At 58.4% G+C, this 23,853-nt stretch overlaps 1 protein-coding gene across 3 annotated transcripts; it reads right to left on the reverse strand.

Annotated features, from left to right (window-relative positions):
- Positions 1–265: 265 nt before the first annotated feature.
- COL8A2 (collagen type VIII alpha 2 chain) lies at positions 266–23,487 on the reverse strand. Of its 3 annotated transcripts, none has more exons than XM_075553882.1 (3): positions 23,064–23,487; positions 4,646–4,843; positions 266–4,137 (listed from the first exon to the last, which is right to left on the reverse strand). In XM_075553882.1, exons 2-3 carry the CDS (start codon positions 4,821–4,823, stop codon positions 2,219–2,221), a joined length of 2,097 nt encoding a protein of 698 aa, XP_075409997.1. In that variant the 5' UTR covers positions 4,824–4,843; positions 23,064–23,487; the 3' UTR covers positions 266–2,218. The 3 variants fall into 3 exon arrangements, with proteins under 3 accessions (XP_075409997.1, XP_075410005.1, XP_075410001.1); XM_075553890.1 differs by lacking the exon at positions 23,064–23,487 and adding an exon at positions 18,554–18,571; XM_075553886.1 differs by lacking the exon at positions 23,064–23,487 and adding an exon at positions 8,207–8,526.
- Positions 23,488–23,853: the final 366 nt, after the last annotated feature.

Raw genomic sequence — 23,853 nt, forward strand, 5'->3', positions numbered from 1 at the left:
TGTCATGCTCCAGTACCCCCGAGAACTTGCAGGAATGTCCACGGAGGCTCAGTCAGTCTCCCCCAGCTCCCATCTTGGCCTGCCCTTGGTTTCCTAAAACACCGGTCAGCATTTACTTGGTGCAAAGCCTCTGCAGCTGGGGTGCCCGGGCAGGTCTGATGGGCAGAAGCCAGGCTGAGGGGGATGCCAGCTCCTGAGGGCACTGACAGCCTTGAGAACTCCCAGTGCACCCATTCCCAGAGGCTCAAGCTCCCCCACACAGGACTGCTTCATACGACAGACTTTATTGCGGTTGTGCCCGAACAGCCAGTACAGTTGGTGTTATTTTGATTTTTAAAAGAAGTCTCATTTTCTTGGATTCCCAAGTGCATTTTCCCCAAAGTTGCAGTGACACGAGACTCCCTAAACCAGGCTCAAAGTGGAATTGCTCGTGTTAAACATTTCAACCTGGATCTTACAGGACTGGCAGCCAGGACGCACAAGATGATTGCGTCTTCATAGTTAAAGCCTGGCCTGGTTACCAAAGCCCGTCAGCCAGGTGGCACCCACAACCAAAACTTCCTCAGTGTTTTGGGAGACACCACACTCTCCTCTACAAAGTCCCCAGGAAGCAGCTCAGCTCTGTGACACCCTGTATCCTCCTTGACACCACCCCCTGGCAACTGGCTAGTGCCAGCCAATCAGAAATCCCAACCAGTTAGATTCTGGTCAGCTTTAACCGCAGGAAACAGGAGGGTGAGCCCAGGACCCTCCCCCCTACCACCATGTGAGGCTTTTCTAGCCCATTTGCCTGGGTGTTCAGGCATAAAGCCTACTCAATATCCCTGCCAAGACCTTTCTAAAATGTCAGGTGGGCAGGTCTGGGTGTTTCCTTTTGGAAGTGGGGGTGAGGAATCCACTAACCCACTGGGTTTGGAGGTGGTAGGAAGGCAAGAGCCTGAGGGAGCCACAGCACAGTGTGGGAAGTCAGTGGTCACCTTCTTCAGTGGGGATAGCTTGGAGTTGGCCAGCATCGCTGTTCACGATCATGCACTCAATTACCCAGGTTCACACGGATAGGGGAAGTGCATTGGCAGGTCAGGCTCAGGGTGGGGCCTTGAACCACCAAGAACCCCACCAGCCTTGTATAGGCAAAAGCTCCTCATCCCCCACCCCCAGCACAGATCCAGAGGGAAAGGGTGATGCCTCCCACAGGGGAAGGCATGTTTGGGGAGATGGCAGGAGCATCCAGACCCAACTCATCCCAAAGGGACCTGTTGGCACCCTTTCTCAAAACCATGGCCTCCTGGGCCCTAATCCTGCTTAGAACAAGACACTGGAACCAGCAGCGGAGAGGAAGCCCCATGGGTTAGCCCCTCCAGCCCACACAGACCCATCACATGCTTCCTAGTAAGGAAAGCAAGCAGGATCCACACGCCTTCATCTCCACACTTGCATGCACCCTCACGGCCAAACCAGGTGCACTCTGTCTTGGGACAGAAGATCTCTCAGGATGCGAGAGCATTGTCGCCAATGCCACCCTCCACACAGCAGGTGCAAGGGAGAAGGAAGGGGCACTCCTGTGCTGGACATGCCCCTTTTGGAGCTTTGCCACACGGCTGTCCCTCGGGGTCCATATGGCTGCCCGATGCTGGTGGGGACAGCACAGAGACACAGGTGAAAGTTGCTTCCTGCTCCGGGTCTGGGCCGGACCCTCAGATGACCCGAGACTGCAGCTGGAGTCGGGAAAGGGGCTGCCCCTTCCCAGGGGCTGTACCCACCACGGGCCAGAGGGACAGCACAATCACAGGTTGCCCTCAGGGCAGAGTGCGCAGTGGCCACCTTGGGTCCCCTTCTCCCCCTTGCCCTTGCTTCTTTAGGAAGGCTGCTGCCATACACTGGAGGACTGGAGAAGCCCTAGCCAGCGAGAAGGGCAGGATTGGGCAGCCTGCGTCTCCAGTGGATGGGGCACATCCCTCCCCCGGGCTGGGGTCTCCTATAGCTGAGCCAAGTGTCCCAGGACCCAGCCTCCAGAGTAGCCAGCAGGAATCGGAAGAGGCAGGGAGGGGAATTGGAGCAGCAGCTCGGCCTGCACCTCAGTCTTCTGTGGCCGTGGCCATGGCCACCTTGGACCCACCTGGGGAGCTTTTCTTTAAATGGAGGTTCTTTGTAACTGCAAATGTCTCTAGCACTAAGGTGGCGGTGGTAGCCAGGGCATAGGCCCCCTGACCCCCTCGGGTTATGTGGGGCAGAGCAGGAACCCGGAGAAAGAGGAGTGGATGTACTGCGTGGAGTAGAGGCCGTTGGCCTGGTCCGAGGGCATCTGCACCCACACCTGGTCGTTGGGCCTCAGCTGGAGCACGGCCCCGCCCGACGCCTGGTCCAGGTGGCCCTTCTTGTACTCGTCGTAGGTGTAGGTAGCAGGCACATTGTTCTTGTACAGGGCCACCCACACGCTGGTGCCCTTGACGTGTACGTGGTAAGCAAAGTAGTAGACACCGCCCACGGGGCAGGTGAAGATGCCCGTGGCGGGGTTGTAACCGCTGTGGCCGTTGTACAGGGTCCGGTCAAACCTCACAGGCATGCCTGAGGCCGGAAAGGGCGAGGTCAGCACTGCGGTGAAGGCAGGCGTGGCTTGGCCCGACAACTCGCCCAGTCCAAACTGCGGCTTGCCCCCCTTGCCCAGCACAGCGCCCTCCACACCTCCATTGGGCAGGTGCAAGCCTGCGATGCCAGTCTCATCAAAGGCCCCAGGGGCACCAGGAGGGCCTGGAGGCCCTGGAGGTCCCGGAGGACCTGTGAGTCCAGGGGAGCCTGGCACCCCGGGGGGCCCAGTGGGCCCAGCCAAGCCAGGTTCCCCCACCTTCCCTTCTCCAGGGGCCCCTGGCAGGCCTGGCTCACCCTTAAGGCCTGGCAGGCCCTGGGGCCCAATTGGGCCTGTTGGGCCCTGGAGACCTGGGATTCCTGAGGGACCCCTCAAGCCAGGCTGCCCAGGGAGTCCCAAGTCACCCTTTTGCCCTAGGGCTCCCGCTAACCCTGGTCCCCCTGGGCGGCCAGCAAAACCAGGCTCACCCTTGGGCCCAGTTGGTCCAGGAAGTCCATGAGCCCCAGGAAGGCCCCTCTCTCCTGGAATGCCAGGCTTTCCAGCTAGGCCATTCGGTCCTTGGTCACCCCGAATGCCAGGCGTTCCGGGGGGTCCTGCAGGCCCTGCTTCCCCCTTAGGCCCAAGGGGTCCACGTCTACCAGGGAGTCCTGCAGACCCAGGAAGCCCAGGGGGGCCCCCGAGGCCCTGTGGGCCCTGTTCCCCTTGCTCTCCATCCTCACCTGGCTCACCCCTGTCCCCCAGGAGTCCTGGGGCCCCAGCTGGGCCCCTGTCCCCCTTGGGGCCTGGCAGTCCGGGCATCCCATAGCCAGTTGGGCCTATCAGACCAGGGGGACCCCGATTCCCTGGCTCCCCTTTGGCCCCTGAAGGGCCCTGGAGCCCCGGCACCCCTGCTGCCCCCGGGACCCCTACACCATCCACCCCAGGGAGCCCTTTGGGGCCCACAGATCCTGGCTCCCCCCTGGGGCCTGGCACCCCAGGAGGCCCAAACTCACCCTTGTCTCCAGGGGCCCCAGGAGGCCCATTCAGACCAGGTTTGCCCAAGCCAGCTGGACCCGGGAGGCCGGGAGGCCCAGGGGCACCCCCCTGCCCCGGCGGCCCAGGCAGCCCTGGCTGGCCCACTCCATTATCCCCCTTGAGGCCTCGGCTGCCCGGGGGCCCAAGCTCCCCCTGAGGCCCTGGTTCCCCTCGGAACCCTGGGGGTCCTGGCACCCCCTGGGGACCTGGTTTCCCAGGGACAGCAATGCCTGAGGGGCCAGGGAGGCCAGGGGGTCCTGGAGGCCCCCGAAGGCCCTGGTCCCCTCGTATTCCTGTCTCCCCCCGGAGTCCTGGCTGTCCTGGTGGCCCAACCTTCCCTGGGAGCCCGGGGGGGCCGGCCTTGCCCATCCTCGAGAAGCCTGGGGGGCCTGCAGGGCCAGGTTGCCCGTGGAGCCCTGGCTTCCCCGTGCCTGGTTTTCCAGGGAAGCCAGGAGGGCCTGGGGGTCCCCGAGGTCCAGGCTTCCCAGGAGGGCCCGGCTCGCCTTTCAGGTCCATCGGCAGCAGCTGTAGAGGCATTTCTGAGAAAGACAGAAAGGGGGACAGTCAGAGGCCCAGAGAGTAGGAACAGGGTCCTCATCTGCCCACCCTCCCAGACCAGTCTGGGATATGCTGGAAAGGGGGCAGGGCTCTGAATCTGCTCATGAAGATCATTCCCAGTGTCCTCCCTGCCTTCACAAATGACGGAAGAGGCTCCAAGACAGGGTCCAAGCCCCCAATGACCCAGGACCCAGGAAGGGACTCTCATTGCCACGACACTGCCGTGGAATGGCCACCAGATGGCACCAGCCAGGCCTCCCTAGTGCCTATGGGAGATGGACCCCTCCCACGTCCCCCATCTGAAGACCACCTCTGCCAGGGGGCTGCACACTGCTTCCAGACACTCCAGCGATGGGAGACCCCTGACCAGCATGGGAAGGTCTTTGGTGGAGGTGGAGGGGCAGAGCTGAGGGCCAGGGAACCTGGGGCAGGAGGTAGGCATGTCTGGTGGAGGTTGAGGCCGCTGGGAGTGGGGGGGTGGGCACTCACCCAGGTACTGGCCCTTGCCCTCTCGGAAGGGGGGTCCTACGGGTCCTTTGTGCATGGGCTGCACCTGCAGGTACTTCACAGGGGCGTATCCAGCTGCCCCACCAGCCCCGCCACCAGTGGCCCCCCGAGGTCCGCTTCCCAGTAGCAGCAGAGGCAGGAACGTGAGGGCCCCCCACATGGCGTCTCGTCTCGGGGGTGCTGCAAGGAGGGACAGAGGAGTTGTCAGGCCACTGCTGCAAAGTCAGAAAGAGGCCCAGGAGTTCACAAGATGAAGTATTTAGACAGTATTCAAAAGCAATTCCCAAAGTTATAGCATCTGCAGAAGTTCCCCGCTGCCCCTCCCTGAACCAGCCTCACCTGCTGCTGCCATCTCCTCCAGCCCTCCCCACGCTAGCCACCCTCTCTCAGCCCACCCTGCTGATACCCCTGGCAGCTAACACCCCTGCCCATGGGCTGGGCACTCTGCCAGGCTCTATCTTTAGAGACACAACCCTACTTCATGCTCCCGACACCTGAAGTGTTCTCATCGCCACCCCATTTTCCAGATGTAAAAACTAAACCAAGGTCAGAAAGCAGCGGCCCTGGGCTTCAACTTCGCCGAGTCTCCTCGTTCTATGCCGACGCCCTCCCAGTCTTCCCGACTGCCTTCAGGTTCAATCCCAAGGTGCTGAGCATGAGCTCCAAGGCCTTTTTCATCTCGCTGTGCCCAAGAGCCGAGTCCACCCATCCCTCCCGCTCCCCCTGGCTCCTTTGCTCCAATAACAAGAACTCCCTCAGTTCCCAGACACCAGGCAGCCTCACACCACTGGGCCTTGCGGCTGCCGTTTCACCACAAGCTCTTCTCTTCTCCACCCAGCAAAGTCCTGCTCCCCATTTGTCTTAAGTACCTAGGTTGCTGTAACCAATGCCCATCACTACTGTCACAGTGTAGGAGGCTAGAAGGCCACATTCCAGGGCAGCAGTTCTCAAGCTGTGGGTCACGAGCCCTTTGGAGGTCAAACGACCCTTTCACAGGGGTCGCCCAATTCATAACAGTAGCAAAATGACAGTGATGAAGTAGCAACGAACATAATCTTATGGTTGGGGGTCACCACCACATGAGGAGGTGTATGAAAGGGTCGTGGTATGTGGAAGGTGTTCTCTCTCCTGTTGGCTCTGGGGAAAGGTCCTTGTCGCCCAGAACATCTGAGCCGAGCCCAGCGTCCCTTGTCCCTTGGAGAGTGGCATGCCCCATAGCATCAGTTTTCCTCTGGGCTTAGGAGGTTCTCAGCACAGGGACCCCAGGTCTGAAGAACACTCTCCACTTTCTCAATGGTGCTGAAGTCCCTTCCTATCTGCTCGCTCCTCACAGGCCACACCCAGGGAAACTCTTTACCCCCAGAGAGCAACACTGTCATCCACGTGTTCCTTACCACCTGAATCCTGTCCGGTTAACCTAACATACATAACCTCATCCTCAGGAACATAACAATCCTGCCTCAACGCAAAAAGCAAAACCAAATGCACCGCCATCGAGTGGATGCCTGCCCATAGAGACCCTTTAGAACAGGGAAGAGCTGCCCCTAGGGACTTCTGATGATGTAACTCTTCACGGGAGCAGAAAGCTGGTGGTTTCGAACTTCCCTCAGAGCCAGCTGGTGGTTTCGAACTGCCACTCTTTAAGGATCGCAGCCTAGTGCACACGCACTGCACCACCAGGGCTCCTTCTTCAACACACAGAAGTCAGGATTTAGGCCACATCACAAAACGGAGCCTCATTACACCTGACCAAACAGTGGAGGAGAACCACATAATATCGGAATTATGACCACATCAAGGTGACACAGGCCCACAATTCAATCCAGGACACCCTTCAAGGCTCTGGGAAATGAGACCCACTACCGTTGACTCCTCACTCTTTTGTGCCCAGATCTTTCCCTGTCACAGCATGTGGTTGAGCTCTGATTGGAGAGAAGGCATGGGCTGTGGGTTCAGACTGCTGCCTTGAGTCCCCACTCCCTGGTGGGGTGAGCTCGGGCCAGGGGCTCTCACCCTGGGAGCCTCTTTTTCCTTATGCGTGAGACAGCATACCATGTCCACACAGACATCGCACACAGGTGTTCACGCAGCGTTATTCATAACCCCCATCGCCAAATGGGAGTGACCGACTGAATGTCGTGTGTGTGTGTGTGTGTGTGTGTGTGTGTGTGTGTGTGTGTAGAAACGTGCCTGACTTGGGTGGTTTTTGAACTGCTACCCTCCACCATTTAAATGAGGGACTATGTGGCATTTTTCACACCTAAGAAGAGTCTCCACCCCGCACCCCAGCCCCACCCCTGAGGAGGTACTCAGGGACCTCTTCCCAGGGGCCTGGCAGTGGCTGGGGGAGGGCTGCATGTGAGGAGCAAAGGCCCCCTGGTGCTGGCTGCAGCTGCATGCTCCTTGTGGCTCAGTGTCAACGCGGGGAGGCTCCCCAGAGGGCCGTGGGGAAGGTGGGTGGACCTAGCTTCCTGGTTCAAATCCCAGCTCCTCCACCAGCCTGCTCTGCGACCTTGAGCAGCCCCCTCAGCCCCCCATGGAACCTCAGCAGAAGAGCAAAGCCCAGGAGCCTGGCTACCCTCAAGCTTCCTGGGCCTTGTCTCACTCACTCTGTCTCCTGGAGGACCCAGGCAGCTCAAAGGCTGGTCCAGACACGCAAGCCCACACTGGGATGCTTGCCCAGGTCACATGGATACAGAGCTGCCTTTATCTGTGACTGTCACCAAAAAACCAAACACCACCCTCTGTCACTGAGGTGATGCTGACTCACAGGGACCTTTTAAAGGGTTCCCGAAAGTGTAGATCTTTACAGGCAGCAGACAGCCTCAGTGGTCTCCTTCGGATTAAATAGGGCTGCCCAGTCCAGCCTGAGCCACAAGGCGACCCTGAGGGCACATTTTGCTCGGTCCCAAGTGCTTCCCATTTTCTCTGGACATTCCATCATCTCTGGGATGAAGAGTCCCTCACTACAACACCACACTGCCAGAAAGGCACTCTGCTGGCCTAGTGGCTACACCTTGGGCTGCCATTGCAAGGCCAACAGTTCAGAACCACCAGCCCCTCCAAGGGAGAGAGTTGGGGCTTTCTACTCCCATAACTAGTGATAGTCTCGGGAACGCAGGGGCAGTTTCCCACCCTGTTCTATAGTCACTACCTTAGCATCGACTCAGTGGCAGTGTGTTTGGTTTGTTTGTTTTGGTCAAAACTGTGCCCAGTTCACCTGACCCACCACCCTCTCTCCCTCTCTGCTCTCCGGAGGGGAAGCAGGGAGGCCCCCCTCCTCCAGCACTAGTCACCCGACCTGGGGGAGAGAGGGGATCCTGGGAGTCTTCCCCCTCTCTCCAAGCAGGCCTTTGAGTAGCTTGATTTGAGAAGGCTTGCTGTCCTTACTTGGAGGGGGGCAGGCATGTGCCAGTCCAGGCAGATGGGGGGATGGGGTGGGGGCTGGGAGCTGCAAAAAGAAATGCCACCCTTGGAGTTACACAATGTGACAGCCCCGGAAGACGGGCTACCCCCACCCCTGCATCTCCACCTCAGTCTTACTCTGGGAAGCCACTTGGGGTCCCGGTGCCCACGGGTCCGTCCCAGCTCTGATTTCCCCTGTGGCTCTCCTGCTGGCTCACGTCCCAGCTCAGGGCCCGCAGGCGTCCAGCGAGGCTCCACAAATGCCTAGTGAACGCACTTCCCCTATCAAACTCGCGGGGTCCTCTCCGAGGCTTTGCTCAGGCCCCGGGCGGAAGGGGGAGAGGTGGGGCCGTCCCCGGGCCTGAGTCACCGAAGAACTGCGGCTCCCAAGCACCAGCTCCAGAAAGGAGCGGCCCGGGGAGAAACGGCAGGGAACCCCTTTGCTCCCGCATCGGGTCTGCTCCCGCCGGCGCCCTCTTCGGCGACCTCGGGGAGCAGGGAGGAGCCAGCTGGGGGGCAGGGGAGGAGCCAGCGAGGCGGGGTGGAGCCGGCCGGGGAGGGGCGGGGCCGGGTGGAGGGGCGGGGCCAGAGGGGCGGGGCGGGCGCGCGCCCGAGGTGGCCCCGCACCGGAGACGCTGACTCCAGGGATTGAGCCGTGGCGGCGGCGGGGTAGACTGGGTGTTTGGACAGCTGCAAGTCCTTAACGGAGCCTTTCCCCTCTTTTTTTCAGCAAATCCCCGTAAAACAGCATTTCGTCCAAGTCAGCGTTTCTGTGGCGGCCTGGGCCTCCTCCCGGGAAGGCCGAGGAAGCTGGCCCAGGGCCCTTCAGACCAGGGCCACAGACCCCTGGCCCCCACCGACGGAGGGGGGGCAGAGGGGCAGGGCGGCCTGGTGGATCCACGCCCCACCCTATTTCATAGATGCGTTATCGAGGGCCCCGCGGAAAAGGAGGTCGGAGAGGACCCCCCACCCCACCCCGGGCCCTGGACCTAGCTTCTGCGCAGGCGCCCGCCCCCCAAGCCTCCCCGACCCCAGACGCAGTGGCGGCTGCAGCCGAGGGAGCAGTGGGGCGCGCGGGGAGCCCCAGGGCCAGGCCAAACCACAGGTATGTTATGAGACGCTTCCTGTGGTGGAGACATTTCTGCGGGATCTGGCTACCCTGCTCGCTCGCCAGTGCCTCCTGATTCCTGCTCACTCACTCGGGGCTTCGCTCCCGTCCCTGGCCAGACTCTGTCACTGGGGGTCCAGCAGCCCCTGGGTTCCCATCAACAGCCCCCACACAGCCTGCTGTGTGACTTGTGGCCACTGACTTAACCTCTCTGGACCTACCTGTCCTCATCTGTAAAATCCGTAAAAGGATTAACAGATAATATTAGTCACCAGCCCCTCCAAATGACCGTACTGCTCCATCCTGCATCCCTGATGGTCAGGCAGTTAGTCCTCCCTGAAGTCTAACCGAAATTCCTCCGACTGCAAAGGGCCACCTCCCTTTCCAGGCTTGCTGCTGGAGCAGAGGAGCTGCCCACCCCCAACCCCACTGCCCAAGGGACAGCTCCAGACCTCTCCACGGTCCCTGAGCGCCAGCTCTCTCCCAGCTCACAGAAATTGAGTCTCCGGGGAAGGGGGTTCGGTTTCTCATTCAAGATCCAGATCTTAACACACATGCCCCAATACACACACACACACACCCCACCTCCCATCCCATATCCACTGACCCTTCCCCAGGCTCCCCATGTCCACGGTCCCTGCCCCAGCTTCCCCATCCCCATGTCCACTGACCCTGCCTCAGCCTCCCCATCCCCATGTCCACAGCTTCCCCATGTCCACAGCTTCCCCATGTCCATGGTCCCTGCCCCAGCTTCCCCATCCCCATGTCCACTGACCCTGCCTCAGCCTCCCCATCCCCATGTCCACAGCTTCCCCATGTCCATGGTCCCTGCCCTAGCCTCTCCATCCCCATGTCCACAGACCCTCCAGATAACACTTGCCCAGATACTCCCATCTCACCTTAGCCCTCACCCCGGACTCTCCCCTTCTTTTTCTTTTTTATATTTTATTAGGGGCTCATACAACTCTTATCACAATCCATACATATACATACATCAATTGTATAAAGCACATCCATACATTCTTTGCCCTCATCATTTTCAAAGCATTTGCTCTCCACTTAAGCCCTTTGCATCAGGTCCTCTCTCTTTTTCCCCTCCCTCCCCACTCCCCCCTCCCTCATGAGCCCTTGATAATTTATAGATTTTATTTTGTCATATCTTGCCCTATCCGGAGTCTCCCTTCCCCCCCTTCTCTGCCGTCCATCTCCCAGGGAGGAGGTCACATGTGGATCCTTGTAATCGGTTCCCCCTTTCCAACCCACTCACCCTCCACTCTCCCAGCATCGCCCCTCACACCCCTGGTCCTGAAGATATCGTCCACCCTGGATTCCCTGTGCCTCCAGCTCCCATATGCACCAGTGTACAACCTCTGCCCTATCCAGCCCTGCAAGGTAGAATTGGATCATGGTAGTTGTGGGGAGGAAGCATCCAGGATCTGGGGGAAAGCTGTGTTCTTCATCGGTACTACCTCGCACCCTGACTGACCCATCTCCTCTCCTAAACCCCTCTGTGAGGGGATCTCCACTGGCCGACAAATGGGCCTTGGGTCTCCACTCCGCACTTAGCCCTTCATTCACTTAGCCCACCAAGGACTCACTCATCTTCTTCCTTGAGCCCCAGGATCCTATGGTCAGTGACCAACTGAGCCTTTCCACCTGGCTGGTACTAGTCACCTCCATCCAGACTGCTCTCACAGCCATCTCCCCATTAGCTGCTCCTCCCTTCCCCAGATGTCCAGGCTGGGACTCTCAACCTCACCTCCGCCAGGGAACGTTGAACTCTCTAGCCCAGTGTCTTCCAGCAGGAGACCTGGTGGGACAAGCTTAAGCACGTTGCTGCTAACCAAAGGGTGGTTATCAAACACAACAGCTCTGCAGGAGAAAAACCTACAGTTTCACCCCCGTAAGCCCTAGGGGGTGCTAGGAGTGGGCATCGACTCAACAGCACACACCACCTTCCTAGAGAGTCCGCCCCTCCTCACTACCATCCCTGGGTACTCTGGTGCAATCACCAACCTACACAACCGTACACGGCAGCTCGCTTCCCTTTCCCTCCGACCCTCAATTCCGTCCTGTGGAATTCAGCTCTTTTATCTCTCCCACTTTTGTTCCCCCCTTCCCCTTCCCCTTCCCTGATGCAACCCTTGTTCCCCCTCAACACACAGTTGCCCAGTGCCGGGCACATCCCAGCCACACAGACATGACCTTCATTTCTTATATTAAACTGCCAAATCCTCCCTGGGATTCTCATAACAGTCTTTTAATCTTTCAGCCTCCGGCTTCTCTCTTTGAATACCCTGCATGCTTCAAATCAAAGAAACCATTGGTCATAGAGCACATTTCAACCTCCACGCTACCCCCCCCAGCTCGCTACCCCCTCCACGTCTCCGCCCCCCCCCCCCCCCGCACACAGTGCCGGAGTAGGATTGTGCTGCAGAGGGTTGACCGTGGTGGGGTTTGTTTTGTAGACCACCAGGCCTTTCTTCCAAGGTGAGTCTGGGTGGCCTCAAACCATCCACCTTATAGATAGTAGCTAAGTGCTTAACCGATGCATCACCCAAGGGCTCCATCCACACCAACAGGGCTTTCTCAAATCTCCATGTATATCAGACCCACCTAGAGGCCCCACCGCAGTCATCCAGATTTAGTAGTGGGAGCGGGGGTGGGCGGGGGAGAGGCAGGGCCCCATCATTGCATCTCTAAGAAGCATCCAGGTGCCGCTGATGCTAAGTGTCTGGACCACACTTCCGGCATCATGACTCCCTGTGATTGATTTAGATAAAGCCCAGTTTACCCGATGGCCCTCCCCTGCTGCCGATTCTCTTAAGGCTCCCTCATACTGCTGGAACCAATTTCAAATTTCTCATACTGCAATTTCACATGGCTTCCTGTAGGAGGCAGCCTCCTTTGGATTTGGGAGGGCGATGACTGGTTAGGATGGGAGAGACAGACGGGTAGAGGGCCTGATGAAAGCCACAATTCACAGAACAGACAGGTGTCGGTGTAAAGGAGCCCTGGGGCCAGCTCACTGTGAGTCTGCCCCTCCCTCCATGCCACTGCCTCTCTCCATCCAGGTCCTCACCTGTCTGTGTCCCTTTCCTTCCAGCTTGGTATCCCCATCCCACTTGCCCACCCATCTCTGTGATTGTCTTTCTTTTTTCTCTTCCCATCATGTCCCAAACTCTGTCTGGATTCCAGTCTCTAGGCAGCTATAGCTGTTGGTCATTTGGTGGGACTCTCCAGAATCCTTGCATGACAGTCCACGTCTGCTCACGCTGCTGTCCCTGACCTCCCTTGGCGATCTCCGAGCGGACTCACAAGGTCCAGGTGGGAATATGGAGGGCCCTGGGCCCATGAGCTGAGCCGTCTGTCATGCTGGCTCATTAGGAGACCCTACAGTGCATCCACTGATTTTATTTTTCTTATTAAAAGTATTGTACCTAAACCTCTTGTTGTTGTTGTTGAACATATACACTACATAACATACACCAACCTGACAATTTTTATATGTGCAACTCAGGTACATAGGTCCCATTGATTCAACTTGTGCAAGCAAACTCACCCTCCTTATCCAAATGTGAGCCCACCCAGTAAATTTTCAGGTGGGAGGCTGATCCAAAGCCAAAGTGCTGCCCAAAATCTGAAAACTGGGGGATAGAGGGAGATGACTAGGCTGAGGCAAAGCCCCCGGGACCCCTCATTACCCAGGCTGTTGATGGGCCAAGAGTTCTGCCTCTGCCTGCCTCATTGGCCCTACCTGTACCACCTGAAGGACTTGACCCTATTTGTTCTCGCTGCTGCGGTCATAGGCTCCAGGGGGCCTCCATTTGGGAGGCAGCACTGAAAGAAGGTCAGTGTTCTTCAGACCCCTTAGGTGCAAAGCAAAAGTCTGGGTAAAGAAGACTGAGGTGGTGGGTGGGGGCCTTCCAAGGAGAAGTTCTCTAGAACAAGTTAACTCCTAAGTCTGATAACCTCCTCCCTGGGGGACGGACAACAGAAAAGTGGGTGAAGGGAGACATTGGACAGTATATGACAAAATAATAATAATTTATAAATTATCAAGGGTTCATGAGGGAGGGGGAGTGGGGAGGAGGGGGAAAACGAGGAGCTGATACCAAGGGCTCAAGTAGAAAGCAAATGTTTTGAAAATGATGAGGGCAACAAATGTACAAATGTGCTGGACACATGGATGGATGTATGGATTGTGATAAGAGCTGTATGAGCCCCCAATAAAATGATTTTATAAAAAAGTAGGGGAGGTAAAAATATGTATGGGTTTATTTTTTATAATTGCTTCAATAACTTAGACAGTTGTAAAATAATGAATCAACAACAGCTGGGTGGTAGATATATTTACAGTAACAAGAAAGAGCAGCTACTGAGGCTACTTCTGTCTAACCGAAGGACAACGAGATGTGGCTCCTTAATTTGGAGGTTTAGGGCCTTGGTTTAATGGCTATCCCAGTGAAGTGGCCTGTTGTTTCAGTTCTCCCTCCTAGTTCACTGCATGGTGCCTGGGACCTCAACGCGTGCAAGCCGCCATCCAGGCACAACGACGACTCTCTCTAGGCCTCCCGCAGCAGAGGAAGACCAAGAACAGGAGGATGTAGAATGTGAGGCCAACTGCCTCCCAGAATAACTGCCTCTTTGCCAGGAGACCGGAGAACTAGATGGTGCCAGCCACCATCACTGAGCATTTTGATCGGGGACTCCATAGAAGAATCCTGATCACAAGGAGAAAGAAAACGCAGAACAGAATTTCAAATCCTCTCAGACTCGAGACTTTTGGGGAGACATGGAAGGTGGACCACCCACTAAAACTCTTAGCCTGAGAGAATCTTTAAACTTAAAACTAAAATATCCCTTGAAATCTTCTGAAAACCAGACAGTAGTTCAAGTTAACTAGTAAAAGCATCAAGGGCTCTCTTTGAGGAGCTATCTATGTGGGATCAAGTGGCCTACAGCAACGTGCAGGTTAGGTAGGAAGCTGGGGAACGGTGAGTTTGAGGGGCTGAGGGAGGTCTGGCTGGGAAACGTTGGGGAGAATGGCAGCGCACCGAGAAGACTGAGTCTGAATGGTACGTGGAGAAAGTGTTGAATTGTGTTTTGTTGGGTACATTCTCAACAACAAAAGAAATAAAACAAGGGGAAATGGGCCCCGCAGCTTGGCCTAAGGCCACAGACATCCTTGAGGAAAAAGCACCCAGAGTCTCTGCCCCCAGCACCCGGGGGCCTGATACCCCCTACCCCTGTCCCTGCAGCTGTCTGACTGCCGCCCGCCAGGTCTCCGCCTGCATTGTCCCCGATGCTGATGCTGTAGAACGGGCTCTGGCTCGTGGCAACCCCGTGTGTGTCAGGGTGGAACTGCGCTCCATGGGGTTTACCATGGCTGTTTTTCCAGTAGATTTTCCTGGTCTTTCTTCCATGGCACCTCTGGTGGGCTCAAACCACCAACCTGGCAACTGAGTGCACGAACCATTGTGCCACCCTGAGACCTAGGCACACAGAGCATCCCTCACCACCATCTCCGCCGGGCCACCCTCCTGACCTCCTTTCTCCTGGGCGCCTAAAACATGGCAGTACCTCTCTCCCGCCTCCCACCCTGAGCTCCATGCCGCTAACAGCCCCACCCCCAACTCCAGCTAAACCCCAGGTGGGAGACTCACACACACCCCTCTCACTCTCCCAAAGCCCTTCCAAGCTGAGGTGCTGGGACCTTGGGCAGAACCTTTCCTGGTCCACTTGCTGGGCCCCAGCCTCTACCCCTCTCTGAGGCTACTCACCCACCACTCCCCCTGGGAGGGGCATCTCAGGGTGACAAAGTATCAGGGGTGGTAAGAGCAGTGGGGGGAAGGGGGTGATGAACGGGAAGAGGGGCAAGGAGACATCCACAGACTGGCGGACAAGAAGCTGGCCCTTCCACACCAAGGGACACAGGGCTTGGTTAGGGGCACAGGGATTGGCTGGTGTCCTCCCAAGCCTGCTCCCCAACAGAGTTCTTCAGCTTCTGACCCAGACTGGAGACCTGAGCACCCGGAACCTCCCTCCCTGGACCCAGCCAGCCCCAGGCCTCAGGCCTCAGGCCTGGCCAGGCGGGGCCCACCAATCCCTTGCCTTCTGGTTCAAATTTGCAGCCTTTTCCGGAGCGCCACCCGCCGCCCGCCTGCTACCTCCTGCCTGCCAAGATTCCTGGGCCTCCATGGCTCCCCCGCGTGGCGGCAGTGGCGGCAGCAGGAGGGGCGGTGCTGGGCAGGGAGGGGGCAGTGGGAGTGTGGCCAGGCCAGGGCACTAGGCTGGCCAAGCAAACACCGGCGGTGCCAAGGTGCAGGGGCGAAATAGTTCACAAACGAGAAAAGGCTGCTTCCGAGGCGGTCCGGGTTTTAAAGGACAGGCTTCTGGGAGCTGAAGTCACCTGCTACTGGAGGCTGCTCTCAAGGAGCTGGGGAACTGGCCCACGGTTGACAGCCAACCCCTTCGCCTGCCAGGGAGCATCCACTCCACTCTGGAGAAGCCCCCTACTCAGTCAGGCCCTGTTACGGCTGGAGTCTCTGCTGGAGAAACTGCTTCTGCATATGGAACCCCAGGCTGGGGCTTGGGACACTGGAACAGCCCTGCGCTGTCCTGAGGGAACTAGGGAGCACACCAGTGGTCGTCACACTAGTGGCTCAGGGAGACGGCTTTGGGGACCCAGAGTAGAGAACAGTGCCTCCGCCCTGAGCTACCTCAGAAGGCCGCACGGAGGAGCGGACATTGTGGCTGGCTGAGTAGGAGTCTGAAAGGCAGACAAGGTAAGCAGAGCAATTTCAGGCAACAGGAAGTAGCTTGGCAGATACAGGGAAAGGTCAGAAGTGGGCCGAGGAGGCTCAGCAGGAGTTGGGAAGGCTGAGACAGCATGAGGAGGAACCTAGGGCGCCATGCCAGGACTTCTCTGGAAGGCAATGGGAGCCATGGAATATTGTTGAGTGAGGATGTGATCTCATCAGAGCCATGGTATTTCTGCTCAACCAAGCGTGGTGCCGGGCTCTCTCATAAAGCTGAGTCCAGGTCACATAAATGTACAGACAGGAGCTGAGGCTCTCGTCCAGACCCAGATGGGACTCCCAGGTGGGTGGAGAGGGGACCAGCCAGCCAGCCTACCTGGCAGGGAGGCCTGAGGCCGCGTCACTCTCTCCCCCAGCTGCTCACTGGCCTCTGCCGCTCCCATGGAAACTCTGACATCCTGGCCCTGTCTCTCCCTGCAGAAGCAGCAAGAGACTGAGCCAGGAGCTCCAAGGCTTCTCCCCAGCTCAGCTGAGCCCCTGTCCACCCTGCTGCTCAGAATGCCATGACCCCGGGGCTGGGTCAGGAGGCCACTGCAGCCACCCCACCCATGCCAGGAAGGCAGCTTCCACAAAGGTACAGAGATGTGACAGCCCAGAATACATTCCCCAGGAGAACGGGGCCTAACCACAGCTAACATGCAGCATGCACTAGGCGATGGCCCTGATGGTGCTGTGGGTTAGGGACTGGGCTGCCAAGGTGGCGGTTCAAGCCCACTAGCCACTCTGAGGGAGAAAGATGAGCTCGACAGTGCGAGAAACCCTATTTAGGGGCTCGAGGAGTCAGAAGGGAGAAAGCGAGCAGAAGTCAGAAGGAGTCGGCATCGGCTGGAAGGCAGTGAGTTTAGTGCTTTGCTTGGGTTCGTCCTCTCCCGTCAACAGTTACAGTCTCAGAAACTCCCAGCGACACTGCTACCCTGTCCTGGAGGGTCACTCCGAGGTGGCATCAACTCCATGACCGCGAGTTTGGTTTTCGGAGGCGTTGGAATGGATTTGAAGGCAGTAGGTTTGGGTGTCTGTGTTTGTTTGTTTGGGTTCTGGGCTCCCGTTGTGGCTCACCTCATTCATCCCTCAGAACAAGCCAATCCTGTAATCATCACGTCATCTTCCCCCCTTGCAGTCAGGGAACCCAAAGCACAGAGAAGTTTAGTAACCAGCCCAGGGTCACACAGCTCGTGAGCAGTGAGCAGTGAGGCCTGCACGTGAGCCATGAGACTGCGCTGGCGTCTGCGCTCTGCAGTCTTGTCAGACTGAGGAATTCCTCGGGTACTCGGTCTTGAGTCCAAAGGACCTCCTCTCAGGCCCAGCCTAAAGTCAGCCACCTACCCTACCCCTAAAAAAGCCCACCTCATGGCCACACTATAGGACAGGGTAGAACTGCCACTCTTTATGGGAGCTTTTCTTTCTCCTGTGAAGCTGGGTAGTTTAGAACTGCTGACCTTACTGTTAGCAGCTCAACTTGAAACCCACTATACCACCAGGGCTCCTTTTAGAGCCAGTCCCAGCCTTTATCAGCCTAGTGCCCTTTATGCACTAGACATGACTCCAGGCATGACTGAAACGAGCCCTCCCAGAACTCTGTACGGCAGGAACTGCTGGCCCATTTTAGCGAGGAGGAGCCCTGAGGCCCAGAGAGCAGGCATCTGACAGCCAAGGTTACAGGGCAGGCAAATGAAGAGGGTAGGAGTGGAGCCTAGGTCTGCCCTCCCCCTGATGGTTGGATCCCCTTGATGCTTGGGTTGCCTGGAAACAGCAGCCACGGGTGCTATGCCCCTGACCGCCTCACTCCCCCACAGTACCACCTCAACCCAGACGGCAGCAGGGCCCAGCAGCTGCACACAGGTCTCCCTCGGAGTTGGAATTGATTCCTTGGGGCCAGAATGGTGCTCTGTTCTCAGCTGCCACCCCCTGCCCCCTTCCCTAATCCCCTGCTTGAGCTCCTCCCATGGCGACATCCCCCCCTTGCACAGAGCCTGCCGCCAGCTAAATTCCAGGCCAGATGTGGGTGGGACAGTCCTCAGTCTGTCCTCCGGCTTCTGAAAGCTATAGGGCGCCCAAGTAGGCTGGCCGGGGTCCCAGGCTGGCTTCCCCATGTCAGCTTTCCAAATTGAGGTGCTGATGGGAAACGGCCTCCCTTTCTGAGCCTCGCCACAAGCAGACCCTGGGCTAAGATTCTTGCTTTACAAACCAGGCCAAGCTAAGAGAGTTGCTCGGTAGCCCCACTCCATTTGTTCATATTCCCCCTCCTGCCTCTCACTAGCACATGGCCTCGGCTGGCTTTCCTTTCGCTTCTTCATCAATCAAATGCGAACATTTCTGAATGTACAGGGCCTTGACGAGGGTGAGACGAGTCCGTTTCATGAACTGACTCACTTAGGGCACTGCTTGGCATAAACCGAAAACCAGCCTCACTGCCATCGAGTCGATGCCAACTCATACCAGTCCTAGAGGAAAGGGTAGGACTGCCCCCTGTGAATTTCCGACACTGTATAACCAGTTAGGGGAGTAGAGAGCCCCAGCTTCCTCCCACAGAGCAGCTGGTGGTTTTGAACTACTCACCTTGCACTTAGCAGCCCTGCTGATAACCACGGCACCACAGGGCACAGAAGCAGATCAAAGCCCTTTTATCCATGGCCCACCAGAAGAAACAACCTTCAGTTAGCCAGTCAGCCCAAACCATCCGGTCTACCCTGGGACCTTGCTTCGCTCGTAAAAACACTCCACAAAGGTGGGCTATTATTACAGCAACTTTGAACATCACGACGCCCCACCCCCGCAGCCCTGTGGGGGTCCTATTATACAGGCCACTCTACACACGGCAGCCCGGAGGCTCCCAGGAGCCAAGCGTGCAGACTGACGGATGAGTACAAAGATGACCAGGACGGTCTCCTATCTACTGGGAGTCAAGGCACAGTGTGTGTGTGTGTGTGTGTGTGTGTGTGTGTGTGTGTGTGTGTGTGTGTGTGTTGGGGGGGGTCCTCCACGCCTCCTGAGCCTCTCCTGCCTGACCCCCTCCCTGAAGCTCCTGATGCCTCTGCAGGAGGGGACTCTGCTGCATTCCTATTTAAGCAGCCGGATTTGCTGTGCTCCAGCAACTATGAAAAGAATGTTTGCCACGAGCTGAGCCGCAGTCTCCCTGTCAGGGAGCGTGGCCTGCAGGGCCCACGCAGAGCTGCTTGGCAGCCACCAGCCCCACCAACAGAGAGAAGGAGGCTAGACATAAGGGAGGACTTCCAGGCCCTGAGGGCTGGGGCTGCTGGATGAGGATGGAGACAGCAGAGTTGCCCCCTGGGGTTCCTTCAAGACAGGAGAAATGGCCTCTCCACCCACATCCAGGTTTCTCCTTCTTGAAACCTGGCCCATCTGTGGACAGGGCGGAGGAGGCTCCAAGGAGCTCTGCGGAGCTCACACCGCAAGAACTGAAGGCAGGCACTGGGCCCTCAGCCGCCCCGACCCACCTGGAGCCACAGCTGCCTCGTGGACACTGGAAAACGCCAGTCTCGCCCTCCCTGGGCCTGATCTTCTCATGTCTGCACTGCCAGGCACCCCCAGAAGCACACTGTGCACATGCCTAGTCCACTGTGACTGCTGTGCCGTCTAGTCCCTCCTTCCCACCAAGCCCAGGAGCCCCGAGAGGACAGGAGGAGGACACAGCTGAGCAGTCTCACAATCCAGAGTGACTTCTTGCTCGGCAGATGGCATGGGTAGATGACTGAACTCTGTGCTTCTTTGCCCCTGTCAGTGGGCTCCCAGTCCCTGCCTTATAGCATTGATGTAGGCTGACACGTGAACAGGACTTGACACACAAATGGTGTCCAATAAACTCACAAGGAAAAAGGGACTGCGGTCAGACAGCCTTGGATCTGAGGGTCCCGCCACCCCAGGGCCTAGGTGGGCCCTGCCAGAGAGGGCTGAGGGGCTTGGTCTCTGGTCTCAGCTTCTGCCACTGGCATTGTGTGGCTTTAGGCAGGTCCTCTGAGCCGTTATCACCTCATCCAAAGATGGGCCAATCATGCTAGCCTGGTTCTCCTCACAGGCACTGGTGAGGTACTAACCCCATGCCCCATAACTCTCTCTCTCTCCCCCTCCCTCCAAGAGCCATAGATCTCCACCCATCCAAGCTGCATGCAGATGAAAAACAAACCATCAAGTTGATTCCAACTCATACTGGCCCTGTAAGTCAGAGTGGAACTTCCCCTTGGGGTTTCCAATATTATAAATCTTTACAGGAGCAGACAGCCTCATCTTTCTCCCTTGGAACCACTGGTGAGTTTGAACCACTGACCTTGAGGTTAGAAGCCTGATGATTAGCCCACAGTGCTACCAGCACCCCTTCCATGGGGCCAGCCACTCCCAATTCAAAACTGTCCAAGAATCCCAAAGGAAGCAGAGCCAGGTCCTCCCCAGCCTCTGCTCAGAACCCAACCGGAGCACTGACTCAGGAGTGCTGAGTCAGGGGCAGCATTCATGTGTGTGACAGGGACCACTCCTCGCCTCTCTGCAGGAAAACCCACCCTATGGTTCCTATAGCATCCCCACTGTATAGATGGGGAAACTGAAGCACCAAGAAGAAGAGCCCCTTACCCAAGGTCACACGGAAAATGACCCAGATCTGTTAGACTCCTGAAGCCAGCTCTTCACCGACCGTACCTGCTGCCCCCCTTGCGGCCCACTGTCCATGTGCACTCACCCTCAAAGTGCCCACAGGCCGGACCTGGTTGGAATACCCTTCCTGGGAGCCAGACACGGCCTCACACACTCTCTGGGGCTTCTGTGCATGTGAGCTCACCACATCCCGGGGTACCCAGATGCAAACCCCAACTCACAGCCACTCTTGAGAGCCAGCCTCAGCTATGGAAGGCAGCAGAGCCTGTGGCTGAAGCCCTGTCTTCCCCTTCCCCTGAAGGAGGCAGTTCCTGGGCTTACCCTGTCACCCCCCGGGCAATCCCCCATTCCTTCCTCTCATCCCGGGGCACCCACCCCACTTCTTCCCTCATTTCCCTCCAGCCTCCTCACTGGTCTGCCTGCCTCCAACAGTGCCTTCTATCCTTCCCAAAGCTAGTGGAGAGGGCACCCCTCCCCAACTCACAGCCTTTCCCAGGGTCCCCCACCTGAAGACTAAACACATTTACACAGTGGACAAGGCCCCCGGAAGTCTGCCCTCTCTCTCCACAGGATGCTCCAGCTGGGCCCCACTCCTCACTGGTCCGCCTTCCCACCTCTGCCCGGCTCTTGCCGCTGCCTGGAACTCTGGTCCATTCACCCTCCACCACTGTCCTGGTCAGAGTCTGTCAGTCACCTCTCTGAGCCATAGAACGCCTGCAGATTGACTTGCTCAGCTCCTCCCTCCTGTGTACCCCAATGGCTCCCCAGGACCACAGCTGTGACCCACACAAGAGGCACTGTGCCCTTGGGTGGTTCCACATCACCTTCAGAGCGCCTCTGGCAGGCCGTAGATGGGAAGAGCTCTCCTGAGACCCCCAGTACCTCCAAGGGGGGTTCCTCCCCCACCAGCAGCGGGGCCTGCAGTAGGCTGGGGGGCAGCAGGGCAGGGAAGCTGGGGCTTGGCCAGCCTTTGGTCTGGCTGGGGACCAGGACAGGGAGATGGGGGGTTCTTGGGCCGGCAGCCCCAATGGGTGCCTCCCTCACACCAACAGACGTACACCTCCATTGTTCTGCCCCTCCCTGCAAGCCAAAGCGCAGAAACACTGGTTTTCACTGTGGTGGCCGGAGTGAAACCGGAGCGAGAGCCCCTGCTGAGTGTGTCTGAGTGTGAGGGGGTGTGTGTGTCTGGCCAGGCACTGTGTGTGTGTGCACGCCTGCCTGTCATCGCTTCGGCTCTGTGATAGTGTTTCAGCTGAGGAATGTGTCTGCCTGCGTCTAGTGAATGCTGGGTCGGTGTGTAAATGGAGGTGGGAGTGAGTGGACCTGGGGTGACTGTGAGTCCATGTTTGACTGTTGTTGGGGGGAGGGCTGTATCTGAATGCCTGTGCTGTCGGTGGGACATAACTATGCCCTGAGGCGGTTACATTGACCAAGACCACCGACTCCTCCTGGTGCCTCTCCCAGTCCCCCATTCCCATTTGTGCAGGACCTAGTCCTCAGAGAAGAGCCCCAGGCTGCTGGATCCTCCGGCCAGGAGAGCCCCCTACTCCTGTCCCCAAGCCTCTCCAGTCCCTGCTGTGGCTCTTTCACCAAGTGCACTCAAAGCGGGCACCGATGCCTGTCGCCAGAGAAGGGCACAGGAGAGACTAAGGAGGCCCTGGAGATGGGGTCCTGGCTTGCCAGGCGCCCTCAGGGTAGTCAGGCCCCTCTCCTGCCCCCTCACCCCCTATCAGAAATGCACACTAACAACAAACAGGCTAGTCTGCGCGCACCACGCCCTGAGATGTTCGCGCTGACAGGTACACGTGCAGACCCACACGCGCCACAAGCACATACACTAACAAACACACTATTCCTGCCTCCTCTGGCTGACCAGCGCCATTCACCCAGGTAGCTGAGGGGCAGTGCCTCCAGCCAGGGGCACAGCCAGCAGGGGGGCTGTCTGCTGGGGGGGGCACCCGGGACAACAGCCCCCCTGGCCAGGCAACAGCTCCTGGGGCCCCTGTGATTCCCCACCGGAAGGGCAGCGGATGTCTCTGACAGGGATTCCTCAGCGCCTCAGTTTCCAGCTAAGGGAGAGGCCCGTGGGGTGTCCAAATAGAAGGGGCTTGGGGGCACAGAGGCAGAAACTGGGAGGCCTGAAAGGTGGCCAGAAAACCAGAAATGGGGGGGGCCTCCCCTACTGGTGCTGAAAGGGGCCCTCACCTGGTCATCTCTCCTCTGTGGCCCTGGGAAAGTGGCTTTGCGGCCCCCCACCCCTATTTTACAGGTGGGAAGGCAGGCTTGAGGTGAAGCGTCTGCCACGGTAACATGGCTGGGATCCCACCCCGATGGCGGCTGATGCAGGAGCGCCTGCTTTGGGGAGAAGGAGGGGCCTCCCTGGTGGGAAACAGGGCGCAGGGAACAAGGTGGGCGCCCCCAGGTTACTCCAACCCCTGGCCCGAGTCCTCCTTCCCTTCCCTACCCGAAGTGCGCGGCGCCGGCCCCGCTGTCCGCAGTCCGGGGCAGCCCAGTCAGGGTCCTGCCCTCGCAGCAGCCCGGCTGGCCCCGCTGCCAGCAGCCAGCGTCACCTGCGGGCTCCGAGGGGGCGGGTGGCGGCGGCTGTCGGGTCCGCGCCGGCAGGGCTCCGCGTCGCGCCGCTCTGCCGGCCCCTGGCTGCTGCCGGAGTGGGCGGGCGGGCGCGGGAGGGGCGCGGCGGGGCGGGGCCTCCACCCTCCTCTTTCCACTGCCACCGCCAAGGTCCGCACCCGCCTGGCCCGCGCCCCCCAGCCCGCCTGTCACCGCACACCACGTGCCTGCGTCCAGGGCCCGAGGCCCCGTCCTGGGGGCTCCCTGCCCTTGTCTTCCCTGTGGAGGGAGGGGGTTGCGGAGACACAGACTCTGAGCGGGAAAGGGGGCCCACTCAGGGGTGTGGCCTTCAAAGGAGTTCCCTGAAGGCTTCCTGAAGACGGTGGCTAGACTGAGCTGAGGGAGAGCTGGGGGTGGGGGGAGCAGACAGGATCTGTGGGATGGGCGAGGTGTGGCCAGCCTGATGCTTGGGATTTGCAGGCCAGCTAACTAACAGCTGGTTAGCGGTCACCTTCATGGAACTGGGGAGACCTGGTCAGAGAATCTCCTGACTGCTGGGGGGGGCACTGTGGGCAGTGACACCCCCAGCAGGCTACTGGATGAGGTCTGGTGGGGCCCAGCGGCTAAGACAGTTCTGGTGGAGAGAGGGGGTACTGAAAGGGAACAGGCAGATTCTGGAAGCAGAG

The sequence above is a fragment of the Tenrec ecaudatus genome, chromosome 1 (assembly GCF_050624435.1).
Source record: "Tenrec ecaudatus isolate mTenEca1 chromosome 1, mTenEca1.hap1, whole genome shotgun sequence".
NCBI classification, from domain to species: domain Eukaryota; kingdom Metazoa; phylum Chordata; class Mammalia; order Afrosoricida; family Tenrecidae; genus Tenrec; species Tenrec ecaudatus.